The sequence below is a fragment of the Echiichthys vipera genome (assembly GCF_963691815.1).
Source record: "Echiichthys vipera genome assembly, chromosome: 10".
NCBI lineage: Eukaryota > Metazoa > Chordata > Actinopteri > Perciformes > Trachinidae > Echiichthys > Echiichthys vipera.
Window position 1 is genome coordinate 20,551,580 of NC_139835.1, and position 27,278 is coordinate 20,578,857.

The 27,278-nt window shown below is 40.9% G+C and overlaps 2 protein-coding genes across 2 annotated transcripts; both read right to left on the bottom strand.

Annotated features, from left to right (window-relative positions):
* Positions 1-5,833: 5,833 nt before the first annotated feature.
* On the bottom strand, positions 5,834-11,814 carry ackr3a (atypical chemokine receptor 3a). Its single transcript, XM_083922092.1, has 2 exons — positions 11,685-11,814; positions 5,834-8,796 (listed from the first exon to the last, which is right to left on the bottom strand). Exon 2 carries the CDS (start codon positions 8,725-8,727, stop codon positions 7,591-7,593), a length of 1,137 nt encoding a protein of 378 aa, XP_083778218.1. The 5' UTR covers positions 8,728-8,796; positions 11,685-11,814; the 3' UTR covers positions 5,834-7,590.
* An 11,025-nt stretch (positions 11,815-22,839) lies between these two features.
* On the bottom strand, positions 22,840-24,127 carry LOC310952441 (NAD(P)H dehydrogenase [quinone] 1-like; the record flags this gene model as incomplete). The annotated part of the gene is made up of 6 exons (XM_083921057.1): positions 22,840-23,139; positions 23,242-23,343; positions 23,424-23,537; positions 23,610-23,740; positions 23,820-23,984; positions 24,124-24,127. The coding sequence occupies 6 exons, from the start codon at positions 24,125-24,127 to the stop codon at positions 22,840-22,842; spliced, it is 816 nt and encodes a 271-aa protein (XP_083777183.1).
* Between the last annotated feature and the right edge of the window lie 3,151 nt (positions 24,128-27,278).

The following is a 27,278-nucleotide window of genomic DNA, read 5'->3' on the forward strand; positions in this document are numbered from 1 at the left end:
AATACCATCATTAGCCCTGAACACAGCAACATAAATCCCAGCGTTGGTTAGATCTCATTTTCTATTGATGTATTCCAGCACACAGAAAGAATCTGCCCTCAATTTAAAGTTATCAAGTCTGAGCTTGAAAGGTTAAAAAAGCCATGACTTTGTAAATTGAAGTGGGCCATTGGTGTTGTTTGATCCAAATTCAGGATGGTCTTTTTACTCTAATTTTCCATTTCTCTTTCCCTTTGACTGAACATCTGTCCGACATCTGGCCAAAGTGCCTGTCCTCCTCTCCTGACGGGAGTGGAGTCATGGAGTGCTAAACTAACCCTATCCTCTGACATTTTTTTTAATATTCGCACCAAAAACTCTCTGTGAGCAAAAGCAGCTGCTGCTTTCCCCTTCTCCTTCATTAATAATTCAAGACCCGTTATTCACCATAATTCCTCATGCAAAATTCCAGCCTGAGCGAAGCAAGCACAGACTTGATTGGGAATTTAACTTATTCAAAACGCTTGGAAATGGGCCAGAACTAATGTAAGTTACAATTACAACCACACATGCATGAGTATGTGTAAATATAGCCTACTATGCTTCTTACATTTTCAAAGTGTGTTCCTCCAGTGGAGAACATAAAAAAGTCTAGTCGTTTTAAATTACTCTCCACCTCTGCACCTCCTCGCTGATCATTCATTAATGTTATCTCTCCTCAGCATAAGGTATGGATTATCATGGTGCTGTAAAGCAACCTTTAATCAACGTAATCTCTAGCCCATTTCCTTTCCTTTTTAAATCAAATTTAAACAGATACCCCCTTTACAGTTTCTGCCCATTGCTTGAACCCTTTAGACCCATGCTTAGACCAAAGTAACATACCTTGAAGTTTTTGTAACTATACCTTAAACACATGTGACCATACCTTAAACAAAAGTGCTGCTTTGCACTTTAGTTGAAATTCTGTAACACACTTGCTCCTGCACACTACACACTATTTCATACATAAGACACTTTGTTCAAAAATGAAATCTCTGAGTACCATTGGGAAGACACATCGGTTCAAAATACAAAACACATCGAGTAATTGAACACACTAAGATACACACCTGAAAAGACTTACTTACATCACTGAACGACACTGAGCCAGCCTCAGTTAGCCATTTTGAGATCTTTGCAAGCATGGATGCAGGGGGAGCAAGAGGCAGAGGTAGAGGAAGAGGAAGAGGAGAATGTGTCTGATGACGTAAGAGCAACTTTGATGGACCATGTGATAAACCATGGCCTGGCTATGAGGGAAGCTGGACAGACAATCCACCCTAATCTAAGCCGTTTCACACTTTCATCCATAGTAAGGACTTTCCGACTGGAAAACAGGTGTAAGGTAGAAGACATTACTTGCGATGTGGATGAGATCCTGTGGCCAGACCCCAAGAGACGGCAGGATCGATAAGCCCACTGACAAATAATAGCTGTGCTTTTCTGTGTTTACAGTAAAGTGTATTTTGGGTTTTATTTTTTGTTTTAACTTTATTTACACTACTGTGAAGTACAGTACTGCAATGTACTGCATTGAGTACTTGATTTTTTTCATTGTTGTGAAAATGTGCCTTCTGTGGAACTGAATAAACACAGTGAAAATTAAAGACTGCAGTGTTTTATATAAAGTAGACTAATGTGTTGCTGCTGATCTGAAAGTGTTTTCATATGATGCAAGTGTGTATCATTTCGTCATCAGAGCGACGTTTTGACAAAGGATTTTGTTTTCATAGCAGAGTTTTCATTTGACATGGATGTGAATGGTTTATTTCCCAGTGTTGTGTCTTATTTGCTTGTGTGTAAAGTTTTGACACAATGAGCAAAGTTTTGCCAAACGTGTTCAGGCAACTGGCAAAAACTAAGTGTGTACTCATACACAAACCAGCTCTCAGAAAATCCAGCTCTGAGCTGGATATCAGGTGATTTTAGTATCCCGTTTTGGACCACTGAGCTTTTCAAATCTCACACACATCACTATCCCTGTTTCCAATCATATATCAATCGAATTTTAAACAAACTTTTGAAAGGTGTTTCCATCAACTGCTTTGGAGAAATTAATCTGGGCTATAGCGTAGTTTGGTTAGAAATGTGCACTATAAGCTACGCATTGTTGCTAACCAGAATCAAATGAGAGAAAAATAGAGATGTCAGTAATTTGGTTGAATTGAGCAAGTTTCTATTGGCCTTCATGGCCGTACGTATTGGCCATGTTTCATGCTGTCTGGAGATGAAGACATGTTACTGCAATAACTGGGAAGACGCTGACAGCATGAACAGCTGATCAGTCATGTTTGTTATTATGTGCGTTTCGTCAGAACCTATTAGGCAAAGACACTTACACAGTGCATCAATTTTTTGAGAAAGTCAAAAACCAAAGCGAGTTTTAATACTTTTATCAGATCAATTTCCATTCAGCTTTTCTAAAGTAATACTTCAAAATGTTCATAACAATTAGTCTATGCAAATTTATACTGTAAATCTTTCCTTTGGTTTGGAGAGGACAGATTTACTGTATTTCTTCCAGATAGGGGCAACAGAGAACTGCAAACAGCTCCTGTGTTGCGTGTGTTTTATGTTTCATACACAGTAAAGTGTTTGGGTTCGCATTGAACACTGGCTCAGTATTACAGTATGTTTGACACGTCTGTATAAGCAACTTACAATGGTAACAGAAGAGAATCATAACTGACAAACTGTAAAAGGAAGCAAAGCACTTCACAGCATAGGTGCTTGCCAAATAAAACACAGATCGTTCAGTCGTGGAGCAGTAGAAGTTTGTGTTACACTCTGTTCACCCTGCGTCTATTCAGACATGACGGCAGCACCTGAACATCTGCTCTATGGGTGGAATAGTTTTTAATACTGATATGAGATTTGGACTGATCTAAAATTATAATTAAAACTGCTCTTGACTTCCATGTACACGTCTATCTTCAGTGTGTGTGTGTGTGTGTGTGTGTGTGTGTGTGTGTGTGTGTGTGTGTGTGTGTGTGTGTGTGTGTGTGTGTGTGTGTGTGTGTGTGTGTGTGTGTGTGTGTGTGTGTGTGTGTGTGTATCAGACAGTTGGAGAAACATGTTTGCTTGCAGGCAGGCATACTCAGAGTCAGCTACTGTATATAAATAGTGCTGTAGAGAGTTTTTAGCTTGTAGCTTTGAGAATAAAACATTAAACAAGCTCTGTCTGAGGCTGGATTACCAACTGCCCGGGGCCCCAGACTCTCAAGGGCCCCAAAGCCTTCAGGTCACTGAGTTTGTGGTGCTTAGATGTACTGATCAATATAAAATGGAATTGAGTTGGTTTTAAAGGGAACCTTCATTGATTTTACACATAAAAGTCTGTTTTCAGGGCTTCTGGAGTACCACTGCATATGTGAGAATATTTAGATCAAGCCTTTTGTGGCTCCAGAGAGATGAACAAAAGATGAGGAATTGAAGTCGGTGGTTGGGTCTGAAAACAAAAAAATAGAATAATCGGGTGGTGTAGAAGTGATCTTAACTGTAGCCTGCTACTAATCTCTGCCTGAAAGTAGCGACCCAAGGCTACATTAGCCGCTACTAGCATAACACAACCGAGTCTTAGCCGGAGTTGCAATGGATGTAACATGGTTTTGACCAAGTTGCGACCTCCTGGACTGAAAAAAGAAGCCAACATGGAATTGCCAAAAACTGCAGTTCCTCGAATGGACACTTTAGGTTGCCGAGCGAGTCAATCCTAATAGACCCCCATGTTAAAATGCCCTAAACTTTACAGCAGAAATAAACATGTTTACAACCTGGAACAAAAAACAGTCTTGGTCTCTAATTTACACATTCATGATTACTATACAGGGGGTGATTTTCTTTATATAATTTACCTGTTTAAATAAGATTAAGGCCTAAAGTTGTCCATAATTAAGGCCTAGCACCTTTAAATGACATGTGGGAGTTGTCAGAGGTGGCAAGCTTCAACAGCAGGCTTCATTTTGCCCATCTCAGCATTTAATAACATAACTATTTAGGTTAATATTATGCTTACATGATGCATATTCTCAAATATTCTTACATTTCAATTTTATCAGTTTATAACCATACTAAATTGGGAACATGGGCTAGGCTTAAATGTATCTCAGAGGTAAGCACAGCTCACTTTTTGTCTGGGGCTAAGTTAATTTGGCCCTCACTTTGTCAAAAGCCATCTGTGTTCCACTGTCTACAAAACTGTTTAGTTTATATGTCATCTTGTTTCATGAGTTTGCCGGTCTAAGTTCACTGACCTGGAGCAAGCCATCATCAGCATGCTGCAACATCAGGACGAGATTGACAGGGTTCAGGTCAGTCGGTCTTGTGCAGGGAAAATCATTTAAACAAGAAAAGAGAGGGAGAGCCTGGTGGTCACCTCTGCCACAACCAGGCTGGAAACCACGAGCACCACAAGATCAAGGCAGTGTCACAGGGAAGAACAAATGTTTTATCAGAAGATCCAACACTTGGTTGACCTCTGAAAATCCCTGGACAGCCTTCGCACAGCCTGCCTGCACCAGTGATTCAGTGAAGAGAAGCAGTGAGCTGCCTTTCTCTGGCTAATGCAAACCTTCAACATGTCTTGCCAGCAAGACAGACGTACTACTGTATCTCAAGGGCACTACAGCTGGTAATGAGTGCAGATACTGAAAAGGGGGGCTAAAACACAGGAAACTCATGTATGCAGGCAAGAGGTGAAAAACTAGAAAGAGATGTGCATGCCCCAAACTATTTTCGGATGTAAGAAAGAGTTATTCATACAAGAAAAAGGTGTCACTGACTCAAATGTATTTCTAGTTTTGATTGCGAGGACACAAACAACAGTGACTATTCAGTAAAAAAAAAAAAAAAAACAATAAAAAAGATATCCATTTCCTCAGGATAGAAAAGACACTCAAAGAAGCTGCATCAACACTCTTCTCTTCAGGCAAAAATGATGGTTTACCTTCCGCAGGGAGATCTCCCAGGGAGATCACCACATCCCTAATACAGCCCAGACATAGCGGTGTGGTCCTTGGCCACCAAGATAGTCTTGCTCATTGAGTTTACCCTTCCATAAGAGGAGGGGGGGAAGAGGCTGCCTGAAGGGGCTGAAGTACTCACAAATTGCAGTTGTTGCAGAAGGAGGCAGATTGGAGGGTTGTCACTTACCCTGAGGATAACAGTGGCACAGTGCTGCCCCTCCCACAAAAGAGCAAAGAGTAAAAGCACAGTTGGAGTATAACAAGCACCTATATATCCCTCTGGGACTTGGGGGGCATCTTAGCACTTTTGATGGAGCCAAAGTCTCATATTATGCTCTTTCAGGTTCATATTTTTATTTTGGGTTTCTACTAGAACATGTTTACATGACTGGGCCTTGAAATTGTCAGGAGGAACATTTGTTTCTTCTCCTGCCGTCTGAAAAAAAGTTGGAGTGACAATAAATGAAATATGTGAATCTTCTGTCAAAACAAAAGCGTAGGTGAGCCACAATTGCCTGGAGTGCAGTGCATACAGTAAATCACATGGCAGCTGGGACAAACCACACAAAGTGATGTTATGTTTCAGCTGGATGACTGTTTTTTTATGTATGAATTCAATGCGTCAAGTGGAGCAGTAAAAGCATTTCCAAAACACATTCCATTGCAGCTTCTCGGTTAAAACACATCATTATTTAGGCATCTCGGGGCACGGAGGACAGTAAGTTGTGAGATTATTTTTGACAAGAGCCAAAGAAACTGAGGAAAGGAGGCAAAGCATTTTCTCTGTATTTAATATACATATAATAAAACACATGTTATACATTACAATACCAAAGGAATGCCTCTGTTCTTGTAGACACATGTCCGTGTCTCCAGTCTTTTCTGATCGCAACATGAAATCTTTTCAGTGTAAAAGCATACATGTGTAACCACTCACTTTACACAATGTGATCTGTGTCAGAGTATCAAAAGAATATGTTGCTTCTTACAACAGACAGTGAGTGAACTGTACAACTCAATGTTTATGACACGTAAAAATGTCATCTCTTGGTGTCAAGCTTTGGCACACACACACACACACACACACACACACACAAAACGAAAAAACACTCACACTCACTTACACACAGCTTTGAAGTAATGCCATTTTTGTTATTTGGTCCCTATAAACACTTTGTCGTTACACACCACAGCTGCTGCTTACATTGAAGTAGTGAAGCCATTCATTCATTCATGTGATTTGGTCATAAAAGTTTTAGCCATCTGTGGCTGACACAGCTGGATTAATACCACATGGACACCCTTTTCACTATTAGAACTAATAACAAATATAGCAACAGTACAGTATATTACGTAATAGGAGCTACATCCATTGGCTCTTTATGCTCAGTAGTCCCAGTTTAGGCCTCCAGACAATGTTTGGAAATATTTAGAACCAATGAAAAAGCTGGGAATTTAATTATTAGCCATTTGTACAATGTTAATCATTTGTAAGCACAAACCTCGGCTTTCTTTAAAGGAACAGTTCGACATTTTTGGAAATACGCTTCTGTTCTTTCTTGCAGAGAATCACAGTGACATTGTCATGTCCGTACGCCAAATTTGATGCCTCAGTCAGCATGCTATTATCTTATCTTACCTTGGTGCTAGAGTGGAAGATGACATAAAGTCAAAAGTGCAGCCAAGAAATAGTCAAGCACATAATCCTCCCTAAAAGCTGTTGTTTGTACATGTTAAACAAACAAATATAATGTGTTCATTAATGAGTTTTGGAATTGTTTTGCCTTTGTTTCCAGTGTTATACAAAGTCAACAGCTGGCTGTAGCTTCATATTGAGTGTACAGGCATGAAAGCGGTATTTAAATCTCTGTGTAAAATGTTCCATTAAATTTAACTATGCAACACAGAACACACCTTTTAGATAGTTTACAAACCTTAATTGCAAGAAAGACTCAAATTTGGTTTAAATTATTTGTCTGAAGGATTCAACTGATGTGACATGAGGCTATGAATAGCAATGAAACAGCAGGACTGAAACACTGACCCCGTCAATGAAGCAGCATTGTATGAAGTGGAGCACTGAGCAGACTCTGATTTACAGCACGAACGAGGCAAAACAGTTCAAATGTACAGTATATAAATACAACTTGATAAAAAAAGATTAGCAATTATTACTTTGCTGATACTAGCGATATTAAATGCCTGTCAGATTATGCACATCACATAAAAACATACATACACACACACACACACACACACACAGACACACACACACACACACACACAAAGTACAATCCTACATACACAGTAAAAGCAATGCTTTTACACATTTATGGCCACTGTTTTGTTTTGGCTTTACAAAATGAGTAACAATATTCATATGATTTCAGTATCAGCTGTTATAATAAAAAATGCTTTCTAAGTGCCTTTAAATGAGTCCATCAATGTTGATATTAACCTGTCTTCAAGCTTTTTTTACTATGACTCAAGCTGATTTCTGTACAAAGGATGCTGTGTGTCGACAGATTCTGATAAGAACAAATCAGTTGTAACATATGCTTGTATTGCATTATAGTCATTCAGATCTAGAAACAGCGTTTTCATTTCAGATCTGTGGCGGGTTGTCTACATCTACAGGCGAGTACTCAGCCTCAGACATGTTGGAAGCCTCGATGAGGCGAGCCAAGCCTGTCCTCGTTGAATACTTAAAGATGAAGGCCTTCATGAGGTCATAGCGGTAGTTTCTGTTGATGAAGTTATAAAGGATGGGGTTGAAACAGCAGTGGAGCAAGGACAGGCACTGGGTTAGGTGCAAGGCCACGTAGATCACATTCTCCAGGCCGCAGGTCAGATTCACCAGGCCCAGCTGGGAAAGGGCATCGACCAGGAGAACGCCATGGTAGGGGCCCCAGCAGCCCAGAAACACTACGATGTATGCCAGGATCACCCTGCGGCTCACACGACGCTCCTGCTCCACTGTGGAGGACGATGGAGAAGAAGATGAGCGGGTGAAAGCCCTGGCTATCAGGGCGTAAAACACTGCAATCACAGGGAAGGGGAGAACAAAGCCCAGTAGGATGAAGCTCAGCTGCACGCCCACCATCCACTCCCTGGGGTTTCCCTCTGGATACACAGGCCTGCACAGCATGGAGTCCCCATGTGTTGACTTCACAGTACGCAGGAAGTAGGTGTCTGGGAGGGAGGCGACCAGAGCCAGAAGCCACACCCCTACACACACTCCGCGGCGGATTAGCTTCCTGCGCTTTCCTCCCTCATTTTCTCCGTGTTTTGTCACACTCAGGTAGCGGTCGACGCTCATGCAGGCCAGGAAGTAGATGCTGCCGAAGAGGTTGACAGAGAACATCAGGTGCGTGAGTTTACACGCCACCTCACCTAAGGGCCAGTGGCCATGCTGGGCGAGCGAGCTCACCCACACAGGCAGGGTGGCGCACACACATAGGTCTGCAACTGCCAGATGGGCGATGTACATGTGCGTCTCATGGCGAGGGGTGGAGTCTCGTGGAGCACGGATGTTTACCCAGAGGACCAGAGCGTTAGCAGCAAGGCCGACGATGAAGATAAAAGTGTAGAGGACACACATCGAGTAGAGCAGAGCGTTGCGGTTGAAAGCTGTGACGCACACCATTGCATCCACACTGGATATGTTGCTAAATGTTTCAGAGAAGTTGAGGTCCCCAAACGACTCCCACAGGTCCTCCAGCTCACTGGTGCTTAGACTCATTTTTCAGCCCTGGGAAAGGACCACAGACCACTGGGAGGTAACACGCACCACTTCTGACTGGGATCAATCCTGTAAAAACAAGACATCAACTCATCATTCCTTGTAGCATATTTATCTGGATAAAGATCAAACAGCTACATGCTACCTTGTGGTATCATATTTAATAAGCAATTTTTTCTGTACATAAAGCATGGCTTATTTTACCCATATGGACTCAAAGTGCATGAGCTAATAAAACATGAAGCCATTTGTGGTATGCCACCAGATCCTGAAGAATCTTAATGCGGTTAACTTGTTAAAACAATACTTTCATGAGTTAATAGAGGCTCTCTGTTGCAGTGTCACAAATGGAGGAGTTCTCTGTGATTGATGTGCAGTCAGGGGGCAGTACAATAAATGTTTACATTAGCTCCACCAGCACCAGAGTGCAGATTAGACATAAGGAAATGGGATGGAGAAAGCCAAACAGGGTGTATTTCCGGAGCATTCTGGGCATTCCAAGATAAAGTGTTGGTCAGGGTAGGAAACCTGATGCCATTTTGAAGAATATTTTCCTTTAACATGCTTGTTATAGTAAAAAAAAAACCCATGTGGTTCTTCAACTCTTGAAGGAGAAGGTGAAAGAGGAGCTGTCACCATGCACACGATCAAAGAAAAGGCTTCTCATAACCTCAAATACGTCATTTTACAACATCTGCATCTAATAACACAGGAAAACATATACACAATTTCAAATCCAGGGTGTATTAACACTATGATTAAGGCGACTGAAGCAATATACAAGATCAAAGAGATAGTAGTCCGAAGCAGATTGGCACGCCAATAACCTGGCATGATTTGTTTTTCACCACTAAAACCCTAAATAGCCCACCCCCTTAATTTCGCAGTGATGTCTTTCTTAGCTCCCCTAACTGGCACCCAGCCACAGTGTGAAAGATCAGAGGTGAAAGGTAATAGATCAAAACCAGAACACAAGTGGCTTAACCCCGCTGTTGCCCCTGGCTGACTCGTACGCCCACAGAGTGAATTGTGTGCAGAGATCAGCAGGAAGCTTGACGCCTGCAAAATGGTCCGACCAAGGTTAAAACGAGGGTCACCGACCACTGGGTGACACAGCACGCCGGAGAGCAGTGAAATGTGACCGTGTCAGACATCTGTCTGAGAAGGAGACTTGCGCTGTACACAGGATAATTGGCACAAAGTCACAGAGGAGGGAAAGTGAAAATAAGGACACCTGGAATGTGTTAAGATGTGCAGCAGTCTAGTGTGTGTTATGTCTGCATTTGCTGTCTGTAATTACTTTCACATTTCCATTTTATACTACTTTTCCACCACATTTCAGGGGCAAATATTGTACTTTTTAATCCACATCATTTATTTGACGGCTACATTTATTGGTTACTTTACAAGTTTATATTTTATGAAAACAAAACATATGATCCGCTTTTAAATATGATACATTTTCACACACATTAAATTGCCCAAAAAGTATGCAAAGTTGTTAAAATAAGCTCAACCTTAAACTGATGTAACATCAAAATGCTGTTTACATGTTAATAAGCTGGATGTAAATGTGCTTTATGGAAATATTAGATTCCATAAAGCACATTATATTAATATTAATCTTTCTTTTAACCGTTAACTGCAATATAAAATGACATACACAATGATAGAAGATTAAGTTATCACCTACTCCCAACTTGGGCCACTGAGGAACTTTACTTTGAAAACATCTATTTGATAAATAATTTTCAATGCAGGACTTTTGTTTGTAATATATTATTTTGCTAATAATGCTACATTTTTGCATACCTGAATAAGTATTGCTGCCTCTACTATGAATCCTCCACCACTGAAGCAGTTTCAAGAAACCTGTCAGAAACCTGACATTTCATTTTACTTTCGACTATCTTGAAACAATGGAGAGTGCTATTCCTCCTAATAGAGGGATTTCACTGAGATAATCCCTCACAATGGTCTCTGTCTAATTCCCTTATATTATATGGAAAATACCTCTAGGTGCCAGGTAGCCCCACAGGTTTCAAGCTAATTAACCTCTTTACACCCACACCATCAGATAACAGAGACTGGCTGCACATGTAGCCCATCTCTCTCTCTCTCTCTCTCTCTCTCTCTCTCTCTCTCTCCCTCCCTCTCTCCCTCCCTGTGTGTGTGTGTTAGCCCTCTTTCAGCATCCAGTTACAAATTAGCTGGAACCGTCTTTTGTTACTCAATACACAGACAATAAAAGCGATTGAAGGCGATTTTCATGTGCTAATGCTGCCGGCAAGAATGGTGCAGGTGCAGTGTGTTTGTCAGAAGTTTCTCCTGTCGGACTCCATTTACAGGATTCACTTTAGGAGGATACAATCTTTGCCATTTATAAGACAGGACAGCAGGTTTCCGCGCAATTACCAGTACTGTTAAGTAGTGTTGCCTTGTGCGTCATTACGCACAAGTTCCGAGGTGAGAGCCTAGACTGCTGCTGACGGCAAACACATACAATGTCATTGTTGTCATTGTTGATTTGTATCAGGCTTGAAACAAACTTCTCTTATCGGATGTCAGTTTGGTATACAGTAGCCTCAATCCGTGCGAGGGGAGGCAGATAAACAGAGACTGGGAAGCTGAAGACCTACTACTGTTCCTTATAGTCCTACAATAACTCTGGTTCTGTTTCAGTTAAAATACATAGCATATTATTTTATCCAGGTTTGGGATAGTACGAGTTTATGTAGTTAAATGTTAATAAATTAAGTTATTAATATCTGTTTTACATTATCTGTGTGTAGCATTTACATTTCATAGTGCAATCCTGTATTGTATAATGACAATAATACATCCTTGAATCTTATATTTCCACATGGGTATTGAGCATCTCTGGTGGTTACTAAGAGTTAGAAAGCCTATAAACTACCTGTTCACTTAGTGTCCAAAGTCGGCTTAAAGCGGCTTACCTGTTTTTGATTCCTGCGTCCTCGCTGAAGTTTCCTCTTTCAAAGAACAGATTTGTTTTTGCTTAGTTTTGGTGCTGAAGGAGAACTCTCAACTCCACTGCGGTAAACTTGTGTGCTCTTTACTCTCCGCCTCCTTCAATGAATCTGAGCCTGTTCCTTGTTCTGCACTTGCTGATACTCAGAGGAGCTACGCCTCCAAGGCTGGTCCTAACAGCTATGCGCATTGACATGGCATCGCCTCAAACAGCAAGCAGCTCGGCGGGTTTCGGCCAAGAAGGAAAAAAAAAATGAGCACGTGGAATTTCCTGCTTACGACGCAACATACTGTATATTATACATAAGACATCATTTTCACTTTGCTGAACATAATATGAGTTACTTTGTGCAGGTTGCATCGACTGCAAGTATAGGGAACATTAATCACACGGATCTTTTAATGATGAACATTTATCATGTAGGAAAATATAATAGCCCAATATTGTGTAACAAATGCAAATTAGGGATTTTACTCACATTTCTCCCAGCTTTTAAAATGTCTTACTAATTCAGATTCTGCGAATACGTTCTGCAACAGTGATCTTTTAAAATTATTTTTTTATGATTTACTGGCTGTTGCAAAATGCATAATAAACGATTTCATACAGCATTAAACTGTATTGTCTTTTGTCTGACATGCAGTACCATAGCATAGTACATGCAACAGTGATTTTTTAAAATATGATTTATGACTGCTATATACAGGCTTATTCTAATACATGATACATAGACTAATTATACATTCATACATCATTTAACATTATTTTATATTTTTTTATATGGCATGGTCTATATATATAGACTAGATAGATAGATAGATAGATAGATAGATAGATAGATAGATAGATAGATAGATAGATAGATGGATAGATAGATGGATAGATAGATAGATAGATAGATAGATAGATAGATAGATAGATAGATAGATAGATAGATAGATAGATAGATAGATAGATAGATAGATAGATAGATAGATAGATAGATAGATATAGACCTCAGTTATATTGTTCATATGATATTCTATATTACCATTACCAGCATACAGCCTAAGGTATGACATCAATGATCGAGGGCTGTAATCATGTAAGAAAAAAAAACAGTATGATATATTGTGACAGGATTTAGTGACTGCTATAAAATAATTTCAACCTTTTAACCACATATACAGTATAATAAACAAAGTGCACAATACACATTAACCACATTAAACCGTATTACAAGGGCACCTCCTTGTGCCCCACCCCAGAGACCTAAATATGAAACCAGAGTTGACAGTCAGTAAACCACATCTGTCTACTGCTTCCACCCAAAACCAAAACAACGGGTTAAACCCAACACCCAGTCCCACTGAGGTAACTGCAAACACCCTATGAATAACAAACTACACCAAAAACGATGATTTAGTTCATATTTCAAAATAATACAAGGGTCTGTCATTTAAAATAATTTAGACCAGATTTTTTTATTTTTTTATTTATTTATTTAATCGATTAAATAATTGTCTTGAATCTAAGCAACAACATCAGCTGCGGAAGCCTTGTTGTTTCATTGTCGTTGATTCAGTCTCATTTCAGGCACATCCTCTGGAAGCAGCACAAAGCATTGTGGGAGGGCGGCTCATGTGTTTACTGAGAGCCGTTGAAAGCTCACCTGCAACTCTGGTGGCCTCACAGCTGCTCCCACCAGGGCAATTAACCCCAAGTTCAACACAAAGACAGACACAAAAAGAAGGAAGAAACTGAGGAATTTATAAATATATACACGTGAATTATGCTTTTGAACTGTCAAATCATGATCATTTGACGGAGCTCATAAGTGAAAGTAATTACTTTGATGTCAAGTCCAGTGATTGAAGTATTGAGTTAACCAGGTACATTATATCCAGCGTGTTTTCTTAGGAAAAAGATATTGTTGACTTATACAGGTCACCCCACTGGAGTTTATTATGACTGTATGGCGTGTATTCAGTACTGAAAAGCCTCCAGCAGGCGACTCTGAACTCACTAAAGAGCAGTGTTGCGAAGTCAGTTTCAATGAGGCTTTAAAGAGGGCTCCCACTACACACGCATACCCATTGTCCTCCATATCAGGAGCATCAGGGGGGATTTGTAAGCCTTTCTGATAAGCATCCGTAGCCCTGCAGACTGCTTCCAACCTCTGTTCTGCAGTCCTCATTCACAGGGAAGTCAGACTGGGAACAGTAGGGATGTGTGTGTGTGTGTGTTTGTGTGTGTGTGTGTTTGTGTGTGTGTGTGTGTGTGTGTGTGTGTGTGTGGTTGTGTGTGTGTGTGTGTGTGTGTGTGTGTGTGTGTGTGTGTGTGTGTGTGTGTGTGTGTGTGTGTGTGTGTGTGTGTGTGTGTGTGTGTGTGTGTGTGTGTTGTTTGAGGAAAGGCCATCCGGCTGACTTATACCTTCTGTTAGAAAAACCGTACAGTATATTTAGAATAGGATGGGACATGAACATGAAATAATAAGAAAACAGCATGTAATGCTTTAGGCAAAATTAAATTAAGAGAAGTGAAATTTAATAAAAATTACTAGTTGATTATTCACTTTCACACTTTGCCTGAATCTGTTCAAAGTTTATACTTACTTACATTCCTTATTTATTTTTATTTTATTTTTTTTATTAAAGCTTCTAATAACAAACCACAAAGAATTTGATTTGGCCTCTTTCAGCTTATTGTTTTGGTTTTTACAGCATTTTTACCCCCTCCCTCTCACCAGACGCAACAGGCAGTGGTGTTCAGGACAAAAGCTCTGACATTACTGTACAGTATCAAGTGACAGACAAAGTTAGCTCTTGGCTCAAGAGGTCCGGCAAGAAAAACACTTATGGAACGTATCAAAACCACACTGTCTGGTGCACAGAGAACACAGAAACACCTGGGTGGCTCTGTGCTGAAACTTAACAAGAATGTCATAATTAACAACGCTATGAGCACCACACCAATCTTCTGACATGACAATGGAGCCTCGTAAACACTTAATGCCTAAAATGATGGGAATTATAACTGACCATATTCATTTTCAACGCACAGCACAAACAAACAACTAGCTGAAGGGATTACAGTAATACACCAAAAAAATGACGTGTATATATATTACGCTACATGTATCCTTATTTAAATTAACGTAAGCTCACATGCAAAAACTCACACACTCACACTGCGGGTCAACTCAAATTGCAATAAAAGAATAAAAGAACATTAAATATTATACAAAATGTATTTACAGATTTGAGGATCATCAAAGGAGGATCATGTTCACAAATAAAGCCCTGCTTACAGTTCTGCTATACATGCGTTCATACTCGAAACAACATGCAGTTTTGTTTTTTTTGTTAATTATTGAAAGACAAGTGTGAGTCCCTAATTTTTTGAAGACTGCATCCACACAGTGTGGTTCCTTTCAGCTATTCCTACAGTATTTTCAAGAAGGCCAAGTTCGTCGTGCACGTTTTCACACACAGGATAAACAGAACAATCAAGAGATAAGAAGTTGGAAAAGGGTCGGCAACTGCGAGAGGGGAACAAGAGTGCTGATGATGTAGAAGAATGAGGAGAGGGGGATGGGGTTGTGGGAGAAAAAAAAGTTGAGAAAAACAGAGGAAGAAAGATTGAGAGAGTTATTCCTAATGAAGTTTCTATTGTAGTCTTGCCCTGCGTCACGGTGGGGGGTCTGACAGACACCATCTATTTTCGTGCAAATCTCCATTCAGAGGGTCCCTCTCAAACTCATTCTCAATCACATCTCTACCATCAGCAGTTTCCCTCCCTCCCACTCTGAGGCTCCCTCTTGCATTTCTCTACTCCCTCACATTCCTCCTTATCCCCTGCTCTTCGAACCTCACTCATCTTTCACTTAATTACTTATTCATTAACAATTTTATATCAGAATAAGAGCCTGTGTGAGTGAAGCTGAAAACATTGCTCACACGGAGTGGATGGACATTGTGAAGGAGTGTGTGAATACGTTCAGGAAGCAATGGAGCTTTTCAAAATTCAAAGGACAAAAGACTGGCCGCTATTTGTTCAGTTGGGCTTTGTGTTGGGTTTTCGAGCCAGTGTTTTGTCCCTGCTGATATTCTGCGAGCTTATGATGAGGTGATCTTTTGTGTCTTTCAGGGATATGTTCACACAGGTGCGTGTTTGGCAGAAAGAGTGCGTCCCTGTCGGGAGATGTAGCAACCACGGCATTCCTTACATTGACAGAGCATCCCTCACACCAGCCCATTAATTTCAGTGAAACCTGAGAAATGCTCAAATGTCAAACTTGCAAAAAAAGTGAGGAAAAAAAAGCTTTGTTTTAAAATGTAATATAAACTATTTCCTAAACTAGATTTTTTTTTTTTGGCCACTTGTCGATAACAGAAACACGATATGCAGGCATATCATCACCCTTTAAGTTTATATAGTGATCGTGAACATCCAGCAGCCACAGAGCCAACATTAGCATTAATTTGGAGTTGGGTTGCTGGCCAGCTAACGGATATTAGTCTAATATTCACTTTCATTTTGGTTCGGCATTGTTTGTTCTATACCAACACCTGAAGGAAATATCTAACTCTACTATGCTGCACTATGTTCATCAGCTTGCTGCTAACTGTGTCTGTCTGCCATTTGGTGCTGGGTATGTAGCATGGTGGGCTTTTTAGAGCTTAGCAACGTCACACAAAAACAACAAACACACTAACACATTAACATCTGGCTTTTGTTTTTAATGGAAAAGGTTACAATTGACATTCATTCCTAGGACAAATGACTCTATACTAGTCACGGTTGTTTATTGGCTCCAGCTCCAATCGGCAGTGATGGAAACATGGCACCCAAGTGGACAGGCTAACTGTCTCCCCTTCTTCGTCTCAATGCTGTGGCACACATCTGTAACTATTGTGACTCTTTCAAATTTCAGCCACAAATTCTGTCCATCTTCGCCCCAAGCTGCGCTCGAGCATGAATCCAAATTAGTCAGCACACACTGTAAAAGAGAGATCGATAAGTGACGGATCTTTTTTTTAAGTAACAAAGTAACCACATTGATCCCAACACGCCAGGCTACTCTGCTGGCTTTTTGAAGCATGTCAGTTGCCTATTTTTAGTGTTTTTTCCCCCACTTAGATTAAAAAAACATTTTGGTGAAAAAGAGGTATAAGAGTCTAGAGCCATGCTAACAGCTCTGTGACGCTTTAGGCTACTTGAGCTAAATGCTAATTTCAGTATGCTAATATGCTCACAATTATAATGTTAGCATGTTGATGTTGGATATAATGCTACCATGTCTAATGTGTTGGTTCCGCAAGTTTTGCAGGCACCAGATGACAAGTCAGGGAATCAAACTTCATCATTTATACTCTAGGGACAAAGATTGTGTGTACCATGATTTCACCCTGCAGTCCAGATATGGTCAGATAGGTAAATATTCAAAGTCAGTAGGAATAATTCATTGGTGACCTTGAATTAAATTAAATTACATTGCAATCCATCCAATAGTTGTTGAGATATTCCAGGCTGGACCAAAAATGGTGGACAGACCCAAGAGCTATGCACCCAGCACGGCTAAAACACTGAATACACCAGCTTTAAAATCTTGCCTTTTACATAGTCTTTCTCTTGCTGCCTCACGGTGTTCTCTCTTTGCTCTTTTCTTTCCTCCTTCTTGCTCCTCCTTTTCTGACCTCACTCAATCTGTCAGTAAATTCATGGTTAGTTGTTGATCATTACCGGCTATGATTCATACAGTCCACTGACTTTGTCTATCATCTCTGTTTGCAGCAGTAACTCAAGCAGTGCATATTTGGCTTTCCCCATGTCTTGCAGGTTTCACACACACACACACACACACACACACACACACACACACCATGATATGAGCCAGGTCATTGGGATCATGGAGAAGATGGGTAAAAGCTGAAGAAAAGCCTTGCTCCAGGGGACAATGAGTGCCCACTACGGATTAGGGAATGACAGAATCTGTCCACAGGATGCACGACAAGGTGTCCGTCTCACTGTGTTCCCTGGGGCCAGTAGCTCTAATCTAGTAATCCTATCCTGACAATCCTGATATATGCTTCACAACATGCTGCCTTTCCATGCTGCTGACACAGAGTTCACCGATAAGGTGGCTAACTTTCACCCCTATTGTCCTGTCACGCTAAATGAAAAATGGACCATGTTGGAATGCGTTGGTGTTTTGGAGAAGCTGAGAAGGTGTTGCCTTGCTAGCCCATGGCTGTGCATGCAAGCTTCAGTGTTGACGCACTGTCACTGGGATCAAGTTCATGGTTTAACTTGAGTTTGAAACTTTGCATCAATGGTAAACAAGCCGCTTCAACATAGCCGAAGTGACAGATTTGCAAACAAGAAATGTCAAGTTTTATAAGAGCGTGTGAGCACTGACGGAAAACCAAACACTGTGGGCTCTCTTGGATATAAACACGAATCCACAGCACTCAAACAAGATGACGATATAAATAATGTAGACAAACATGCATGCAGGATGAAGCCTGACTCATTTTAATGGGGAAAGATCTAAATGGTGATACACTGTAAATATTGTGTCCTTTAAAAATGACCCTGGAACACAAACTTATCAAAATCACCAGAGCAACATGTGTTGGAAAATTACCTCAAGCCATTTTGCTCTGTCCCAGGTGGTTCTCATTCATGGTCTCTCCACCAATCGCATACACGCAATAGCGAACGCGGCACTGCAGGGGGATTACGGCCAGGATGTGGCAACCCAGGCAGCATCTGGAGTTGAGTCCTGTGCGCCTCAAGCTCCTAGTGAGGGGTACTGGCACTTCCATTCATCTAGTCTTTCCTCAAAGTCTCATCTGTAACCCTGGGCTTCAGCTACATATATTACTAATTTGTAGTCTTTCATTGTTTATACTGATGTGTGACAGTGGGAGAAATATCCAAGGGAGAGGCATGAAACAAAATCCAGGAGAAGATTGGATGAGAGATATGAAAGGGAAGAGGAGTCAACATCAGAGCAGGGGATCAAACAGAATTGAGGGACTGTGTACTGTACTGTGTTCACCCAGTGGATGTGCCTACTATCCATCTGTATGCTGTGGTGGAGATAGCAGAGTTCTGCTTCTCATTACAATAGAGGAAAGGATTTGAAGAAGAGCATAATGGCTGACTGCAGTCTTAACCCTGTCACTGTGAAGCCCCAAACCACCAAGAGCCTTCCCCGAACCTCCCAGCCACACTTGAACCTCGTAAATACGAAACAGATTTGCTGCATCATGTCAGCTTCCCAGTACGAGGCACTCCATACATCAGAGCCTGAACAGAGGCCAATAGCCTGATATCCATGCATTCATCTAAACCATGATGGCAGGCCTTCCGTGGAAGAGTTTCAAAGTTGCACAGTGCAGGCTTGCCTGGGCCCTGTCACTGCCAGGGGAGCTGTCTGAAGTGCATGTCAGGAGCTTGATTTGTGAAAGTGTTTGCTTATATGTGGTCAAATACAGTCAGTTCCCCTCGGAGGAATTTGCCTCCAGTGAGCGTTCAAATCCCTAATGAGCAAAAGATGTGTGAAAAGTCCCATTGTGGTAAAAGTTTCCTGTGCATTTTCACACTGGTGAGAGGAGAAGACTAACACAAAAGAAGGATGGAGAAGAGGATGATAAGAGCATGGCATGAAAGACACATCCTGCAGAAGTTCATGAAAAGAGGAAGGAGGCAGTGATTGTTATTATTTTTTCAACCCTGTTTTTCGGTCCTTTTTTGGACCTTGTATAAAGAGCTCCTAGGCTTTATTTGTGGTCATGTTCCTCCACAGCTGTTTTAACCTACTTTTAAAAAAAAATCATTTTATCTCAGCAGCTGTTCTGGCTGCTATCACAAGCATCAAGCCCTGAGAGATTTATCTTTGATGCAAACACGCACATACACACACATTTTAGATACTCACACAAGTAGTTTAGACCTTTAATTTATGTGAAAACCATAAAAATAATTAATCTGCTGCCAAAGGCTGATCAACCTGAAATATGTTGTCTAGTGTCTCAGGTATGGTAAGTTACTTCCTGTAGTAAAACTATTTTAAAAATGTAAAGAAGTGTTTTATTGGTCTATCAATCTCTTAATTTTCTTCTGTAACAAGGGCTGTGGGAATTGATCTAGTGCTGCAAGAATAACTTGATTTAAGAGGCTACTGTGATTAGTGTAGTTTGGGGGATGATTGTGCTCAGATGTCAGAGTGAATTCCTCAGTATTATAATGATGGGGAACACACAATGGACACTGTGATATAAAGGTAAAGGGAGAAGTTAGGACTTCATTTAAAGCAGAGGGAAATACCGGTGGAGTTCTTCATTACAAACCTTTCCTGCTGCCAATCTTAATATGACTACCTTGAACTGTGCCTCACTTCTCTCATGTATATGCACACATGGTCTCACTCTCTCACACTCTCTCTCTCTCATTCTCTCACACACACTCACACAGGGCAAAGCTGTGGTTTTCATTGAGATAATTGATTGGATTTTAATGTAACCCCTGAAAGAATCAAAGGGTGGTTTGTATAAATAATTTGCCTTTTTACTCATGGACTGTACCCCCCCCCCCTCTCTCTCTCTCTCTCTCTCTCTCTCTCTCTCTCTCTATCTCTCTCTCTCTCTCTCTCTCTCTATCTCTCTCTCTCTCTCCTGTCTGTTTTGGGTCATGGTGTTTAACGGTTGGCCTGTTGTTAACCCTATGACATCTGGTGCAAACACAGGGACCCATTTACGGCCTAATCAAAACACCCAAAAGTCAATGAAGAACAATCACTCACATCTGGCTCAGCACTGCAGACAGCAGTTTTAAGACATCATGTTGTTACGTATATGCTTTTCATATTTACACTTTGAATTTATTTTTTTTACAGTCCTTTAAAGAAATAGTTTGACATTTAGTGAAAATCACTTATTTGTTTACTTGCAAAAAGTTAGATGAGAAGATCAGTACCATTCCACACAAGCTTGCCCAGTGGATATTTTACATCTCAAATTTTAGGACTGTGCCCAAAGTTTCACTGTATGTGAAAACACCTCTCTAGTGAAAAAACTTTGAACAGATATAGGTCAGTGTGGTCAAGGACACAACATGCTAGGGGACACATTTTTGAGTGTAAGGGGACTTTAAGTTACTGCTAGCAGCAGTTAGCTTAGATTTTGTTAGAGCAGACTAACAAAATCTGCTCTAACAAATACTTAAAAAAGCTTAACACAGTATTTGTGTTAAGCTTACAGAAATGAGAATAATGTTAATCTTTTCATCTTTCTTCTTGGAGAAACTCAGCTTTGAAGTTTGATTAAGTCAACATTAAATTCAGATCCACTAAATCATCAGGCTTCAATAAGTATCACTTAATTGTAAAAAAAATTGTACTGCTTCTTTTTAAAAAAATAAAAAATCTAAATGATTGTGTGTATTTTATCTTTCAGTAAAGCGGGACTGCTTTTCCTGTGACTCTGTTCCATATCTGGTATAAATGGTGCCCACTTCCTCCCATTCAACCAGCCAAAAATGACCTTCCCTGTAGCCAGGGTGGGAGAACTGGGATGGACAATGGGAAAGCCGGATGGACCAGATCAGAGACCGTGGTATAAACCTTACATATATAAACACTCAATGCACCCAAACCCAGCAATTCAAACACCAACTCCAAGGTTTTCTGCCTGGGACAATAATACGATAGAAACAGCAAACTCCCAAATCTTCAAATGGACAATAGTAGGATTTGTCCATATCTCTGTGCAGATCTGATGCAGGGTTTGTTTATAAGCTAATTAGTCCATAATGATTCACACATTTCAAACACTTCACACTCAAGACATTTTTTAACTGCACTCATCTACGACTCTTCTCATGGGGGAGAGTGTTTGGCTGAGAGGCTACAGCACAAAATTAAACAGAAATAAAATGTCTTATTTTGGTAACTGGTTAACTCAGGATCAGTGAATTTCTTCTGTTTTGACAGCAAAATAAGGAAATGAACTGAACATGTTCTGGTGGCAGAGACAGGTGATGATGAAACTGGACCTGACTGAACACAAACAAACACCCAGTGACCTTGTGGAACCTCAGCTGTGAAATGTGCTCACTGTTGAGTTCCTTCATGTCACAGGCTGTAGTCTGGACATCAGAGCGCAAGGCCATTTCCTTAAGTGTGCCCCCCACCCCCAGCCCCCATTTCATTTCCTCCATACCCAAACAAAAGCTACTTCTCTGGGAAAAGTGCTCAGCCACTTATGTTTCTGTGTAGAGCCCAAACCTGTTTGCAAGCAGACTCTTTGGCCGTCAGCATGTCTGTATACAAGATACAGAGCACTTCAGCTTCAACCAGATGCCATGCGAGGCGACTGATTTGTTCACATAAGCAGTCCAAAAAGTGCAAAAATTTGGCTCACCCAAACATTTGGGTTGATCAAAACTTTCACAAGAGTCAGCAGGAAACTAAGCTTTATTGCACTTGCAAGTGCACCAAGCAAGCTACAAGGCACTAAAATATTCAAGTGAATTACATGCAATTTAGACCAATAAGGCTTTAAAAGCTCTGCGGCATAGTTTGGTGAAAAGGGGAATTTGCACAAGGTGATAGTTTGTTCTAAACCACATGGGGTTGAGCAGCGAGACTGGGGAGGGAAATCATGAACATGTGCTAAATAAGGCCTACTGATACACTGAACAAGAGTTGACCATTATAAAACACTTTGAAGTCTCAGAATACATTTTGCTTTCACTTTGTGTTTCATCACTGCAGTATTCTAAACTGAAGACTCAGGAGTTCAGCTACCATGCTGTCAAATACAGTACTTTTGACAGAAAAGGTGCCTGGTCACCATAGTAACATTTACTGTACAGCACCATTGAGGCTGAATGAGTCAGACAACCTGTGGTGAATCACTTAGAAAAAGTCTGACCACTTTACTATACGAGTCATTCATTGATTTCTTGGCTCTACCCCTTGCATGCAGAACCCACTACCTCATCCCTGCAGTTCAGCATTTTGTATATGCAGCAAGTAGTCAAATAGAAAATCAGAATATTTCAGTTGAATTTTTATTATTTTTCCATCAAACATTTCAAGAGACAGGCCTGACACTCAAGTCCCACTGTTTTCAGACTCCAGCTTTCATCTGGTTGTTGGGTGGCAGTGCCTTTCCAAGGTGGATCCCCACAGTCAGTCCAAACTCTTTGGTGGCATGTTTCTCATGGATCTCGGGCTTCAGCTGATAACCCTTCTCCCGATCAAAGCAGTCCAAGGAAGTGAAGGAAATTGGTTTTTCTCCCAGGAGGCCTTGCAGTCTTGTACGCCAACCCTCCAACATGGTGCTGCGTGCCTCAGAGGCAACATGGGATGGAGCCCAGAAGATCTGAGGAGGCAGAACCTGGAAGCCACAGTAGTGCAGGATGCCATTCTGGAGCAAGAAACAGTGTTGCCATTAGTCACATGGAATTTATGTCCCACTATTAACAGCTCATTTAATGCTTGGTTGAGTCAGTGTATCCTGATGCAATACCTGTAGTGGCCACAGCGTGACATTCATGTCTCCATTGATGCCATTTGCACTGAACATTGACTCCTGAGAGCCAGTGGTGAAGGACAGCATGGCTTTCTTGTCCTGTGTAGAAAGCCACAAGTTATAAAAGGTGGGAGACACCTTTAGACTAGCATTGCAAACATCCAGATTTGATCCTTTACCTTGAAGATTCCCTGGCTGTATCGCTTCTCTTGTGAATAGGCATAGCCCAGTGTGAGCACCCGGTCCATCCAGCCCTTCATGATTGCAGGAACAGTGAACCAGTACATGGGGAACTGAGAAGTAGGGCTTAAAGTTAATTCAACATAGAGGGCTTAAAATCCCAACAGTACTGTCACAAGCTCTACCTGGAATATGATTAGGTCTGCCTCAGTGAGTTTGCGTTGTTCCTCAGTGATGTCTGCACACAGTTTCCCTTCCTCCCATGCAAGTTTAGTCTCCTCTGCATAACGGAAGTGATCTGCATTCTTAACTTCTCCTGCAAAGATAAGACATGTCCTTTAGTTTCCAGAAAAAACTAATCAAGAGCAGAAAATGCCAGTGAGATGTTTATATACCAGTGATATCCTCAGCAGTAGCAGTGGCTTTAAACTTCATGGCATACAGGTCAGATACTTCCACAGTGCAGCCTTGAGCAGCCAAGACTTCCACTGCTGCATCTTTGGCTGCCGCACTGAATGAGTTAGCACTCTGGTGGGCATACACAATCAACACTTTCTGTGCTGTTAAACAAAAGATAAGTGTGAGGCCACATCATATCAGACATTTCGAAAAATAAACACTGGCACAAGGAGACGAGAGCAAGATTAACATACTGCCAAAATCCTTAGCAAATACAATAAATCAGAGCTGAAAACTCACCCATTCTGGAACAAATGAAGATAACAAGCGATGCAAATAGCTGGTGTCGATGGAAAGTGCTCCTCAACCTGGAGTTGTGTGGTTTTTATACACCACACACCCAACACACAACCCAGTGGCTTGCACTCTCACAGGTGCTGTCAATCAGCACTCAAGGTCATCAATCAATCAGCTGGCATCTCTCAGGACTCTCACCAGCATATCTGTACATCTCTTACTGAACCTGGGCTGCATTTTCAAATGGGGCGTGGAATTCATGCACTTCTAAAAGGCAAGAATATGAATGTTTTAATCAGTGAAATCAGCTGCAGATTTTGCTGTATTAAAGGGACTATACTCAACATTCAAAGCATTAATATAACAGCATAATATTTTCTATGTAAAGATGAGCAGAGAATGAAGTCAGTCTTCGTCTGTGTGTTGTAATCCGAGTTTCTCTATTGTTTGTTTTGATAGACGGTCCGGCTGCACGGCATGTGGCTGTGAAAACAGGTTGTTATTTCACGTATTGGGGTGAGAGCCGTGAGGAGGCACTCCCAGCCCACTCAGTATTTCTAGTAGAGCAGCGTTAATTACAGGATAAACCTACAATAATACTCTTCTAATTCACAGCAATGTTCCCATTTTTATTATAGCCCGCCCAAAAAGGAACAGATGTAGATTTGTCTCGGGTTTTTGTCTTTTATACAGTAACCGTGTGGATATTTGAGAGCATGCGTGTCTGTCTTTGTCTTTCTGTGTACAAAATGGTTAAAAATTGTGTGCCACTCCTGATGTCTTTGAACCACATGAAACAGATGTGGCTTGGTGATCCGCTTACACTACTGTTCCTGGTTCTCCAGCTCTGTTTTCCTTTAAATTACTTCACTCAAAAGAAACAGTTGCCTGCGGTCGAACCCACTCACGAATGTTGCCCTTTAAAAAAAAATTATATAGACCTAGCAATGGACATCAAAGGCGTGAGACATGAGCTGGCAAACATCTGGGACCAAAATCAGCCCTAAGTCCCATCTATCGAGCCACTGTGAGGAGGGGTTAATAAGCAACTGCTACATATTAGCACATAGGCGTGCAAGCATGCAAGAATGCCGCATCAGTGCAACATATGGATACACTTTGTCAGCATCTTTTCTCCACATTGTCTCCTTTTTCTCACTGATTAAAATTGATTTGAGTTTCAAGGGTTGGTAGGTATTTGTCAAATCTCTCCATGCATTGTTCAAATTTCAAACTATGACATTCTGGTGTTTATGAGGCCAAATCTTTTTATCTCTGCGGTTTTTCTGTTTTTTTGTACACCGTGGCTAGTATATTAGCCCTCAGTCTTTCATATTCAGCCTCTCCTGCATTTCCTTTGTTGTGATGGGTAGGGATCATGTGTTTTGCCGGGAGGTAGGCTACATTTTCATGATTTGTGATGTACTGAGCTGCTCGATCCCAGATTGATGCATGAAGGTCTCACAAGTGTTTTACACTTTTACTTGAATCAGGTGTTTGGTGTTGCTTGTGTGCTCCTGCTCAAGGCTGGACAGAACATCTGCAGCCCACCTTTAGGAGCTCCTTTAAACAAAATCCCAACCAGGTATGGTATGCTGTTATACAGACTACATAAGGGGCTTAAAAGGTGCATAGTGCAGAGGCTTTTCGCTTGTTTGACATCATGATAGATAATGGATAATAATGTGAAAATGTAACCCACAGTGCCATCATATGGCCAACGTGGGAAAACACAGCCTTTTGGTTATTTTTATGTGAAATAAAATGCTTATACTTACTGCATCTAAGGGAACTTTTTTTACAATATTCATATCCTACAAAAATGAAACAAGAATATATATTTTCTTCAAGGCTAAAAGTGTGTGTGTGTGTGTGTGTGTGTGTGTGTGTGTGTGTGTGTGTGTGTGTGTGTGTGTGTGTGTGTGTGTGTGTGTGTGTGTGTGTGTGTGTGTGTGTGTGTGTATGTGTGTGTGTGTGTGTGTGTGTGTGTGTGTGTGTGTGTGTGTGTGTGTGTCCTAGAGACATAGCAAAGTCAACCAATCTCCCCATACGCTCCAGTTTTTATTTTACGTATAATCAATATATTTATTTTTTCCCTACAGCTGCAGAAGACCTACATTAATATTAGTAAAGACATTTAATATATTTGGAAGCAAATATTCCTTTGATGATTCCAAAAGTTTGTATCCTATAGTTAGTTGTAAAATAATGGTGGGAATGAATGTCACTGTGGCTTTGGACTCTTTATCTTCATCTCTTTATATTCATCTAAGAATTGCGGTGCAGTGTTCGGTTAATCTGCAAAATGTCACTAAACAGAGGCAAGGTGGTGATGGGTTGGGTGCTGACTGCCTTTTCCTGCGTCTGTGCCCCAGTAGTCCATGCAGACGTGTAACTCCTACTTTTAACCTAGATGGTGACAGTGCCCAGATTCTCTTCCAGTAAAGAGATTTATTTGATGCCATTCATGGTTTGATTACAGATTGTGAAAAACTGCCAGAGCTTGAGGAGCTTAAAGCCAAAGTGAGTAACAGCCATCCAGATGGTGAGTCATGAATTGTGTCTGTATATTGGCAGAACAGAATCATTAAAGCATGCAAACTGCAACCTTTAGTGGGTTAATGTCACCAATCTAATCACTCAAATGACCATAAGTAAACAGAGCTCCAGGATTTACTGTGATACTTTCGGAACATTTTTAGCACTGCTGCCTATCAGGGGTTACAAATAAAAAAATCCTTCAAGTAGATTCAGCTGAAGGACATAAAGGTCATGCAGAGGCCTCTAAAATATCTTCAAAATATTTGCTAACGAGGCACTTCATGACACTTCATAACCCAGTGCTAACTGCATTCTTATCTTTCTGTCACCTTCAGTTCCTCACACACCTGTCCTTGACCCATGTTAACATCTCACAATATTTTCCTTATTCATGTGGACTCTTCCAGGCCAGCTGCAAAATGCTATTACTGTATATATTGCTTTTGACGTGACTGTATATATTGCTTTTGACGTGACTTGGATAATCTTAAACCAGGCCGATAAACTGTCCTCAGTTCAGCTATAAAGGGGCAATAAAGTTCTGATACAGAGTTTCCTGTCAACGGACGGTCACAAAATAAGGAGATGCACGGCTTTCTTTTTTTTTTTTGCCTTTT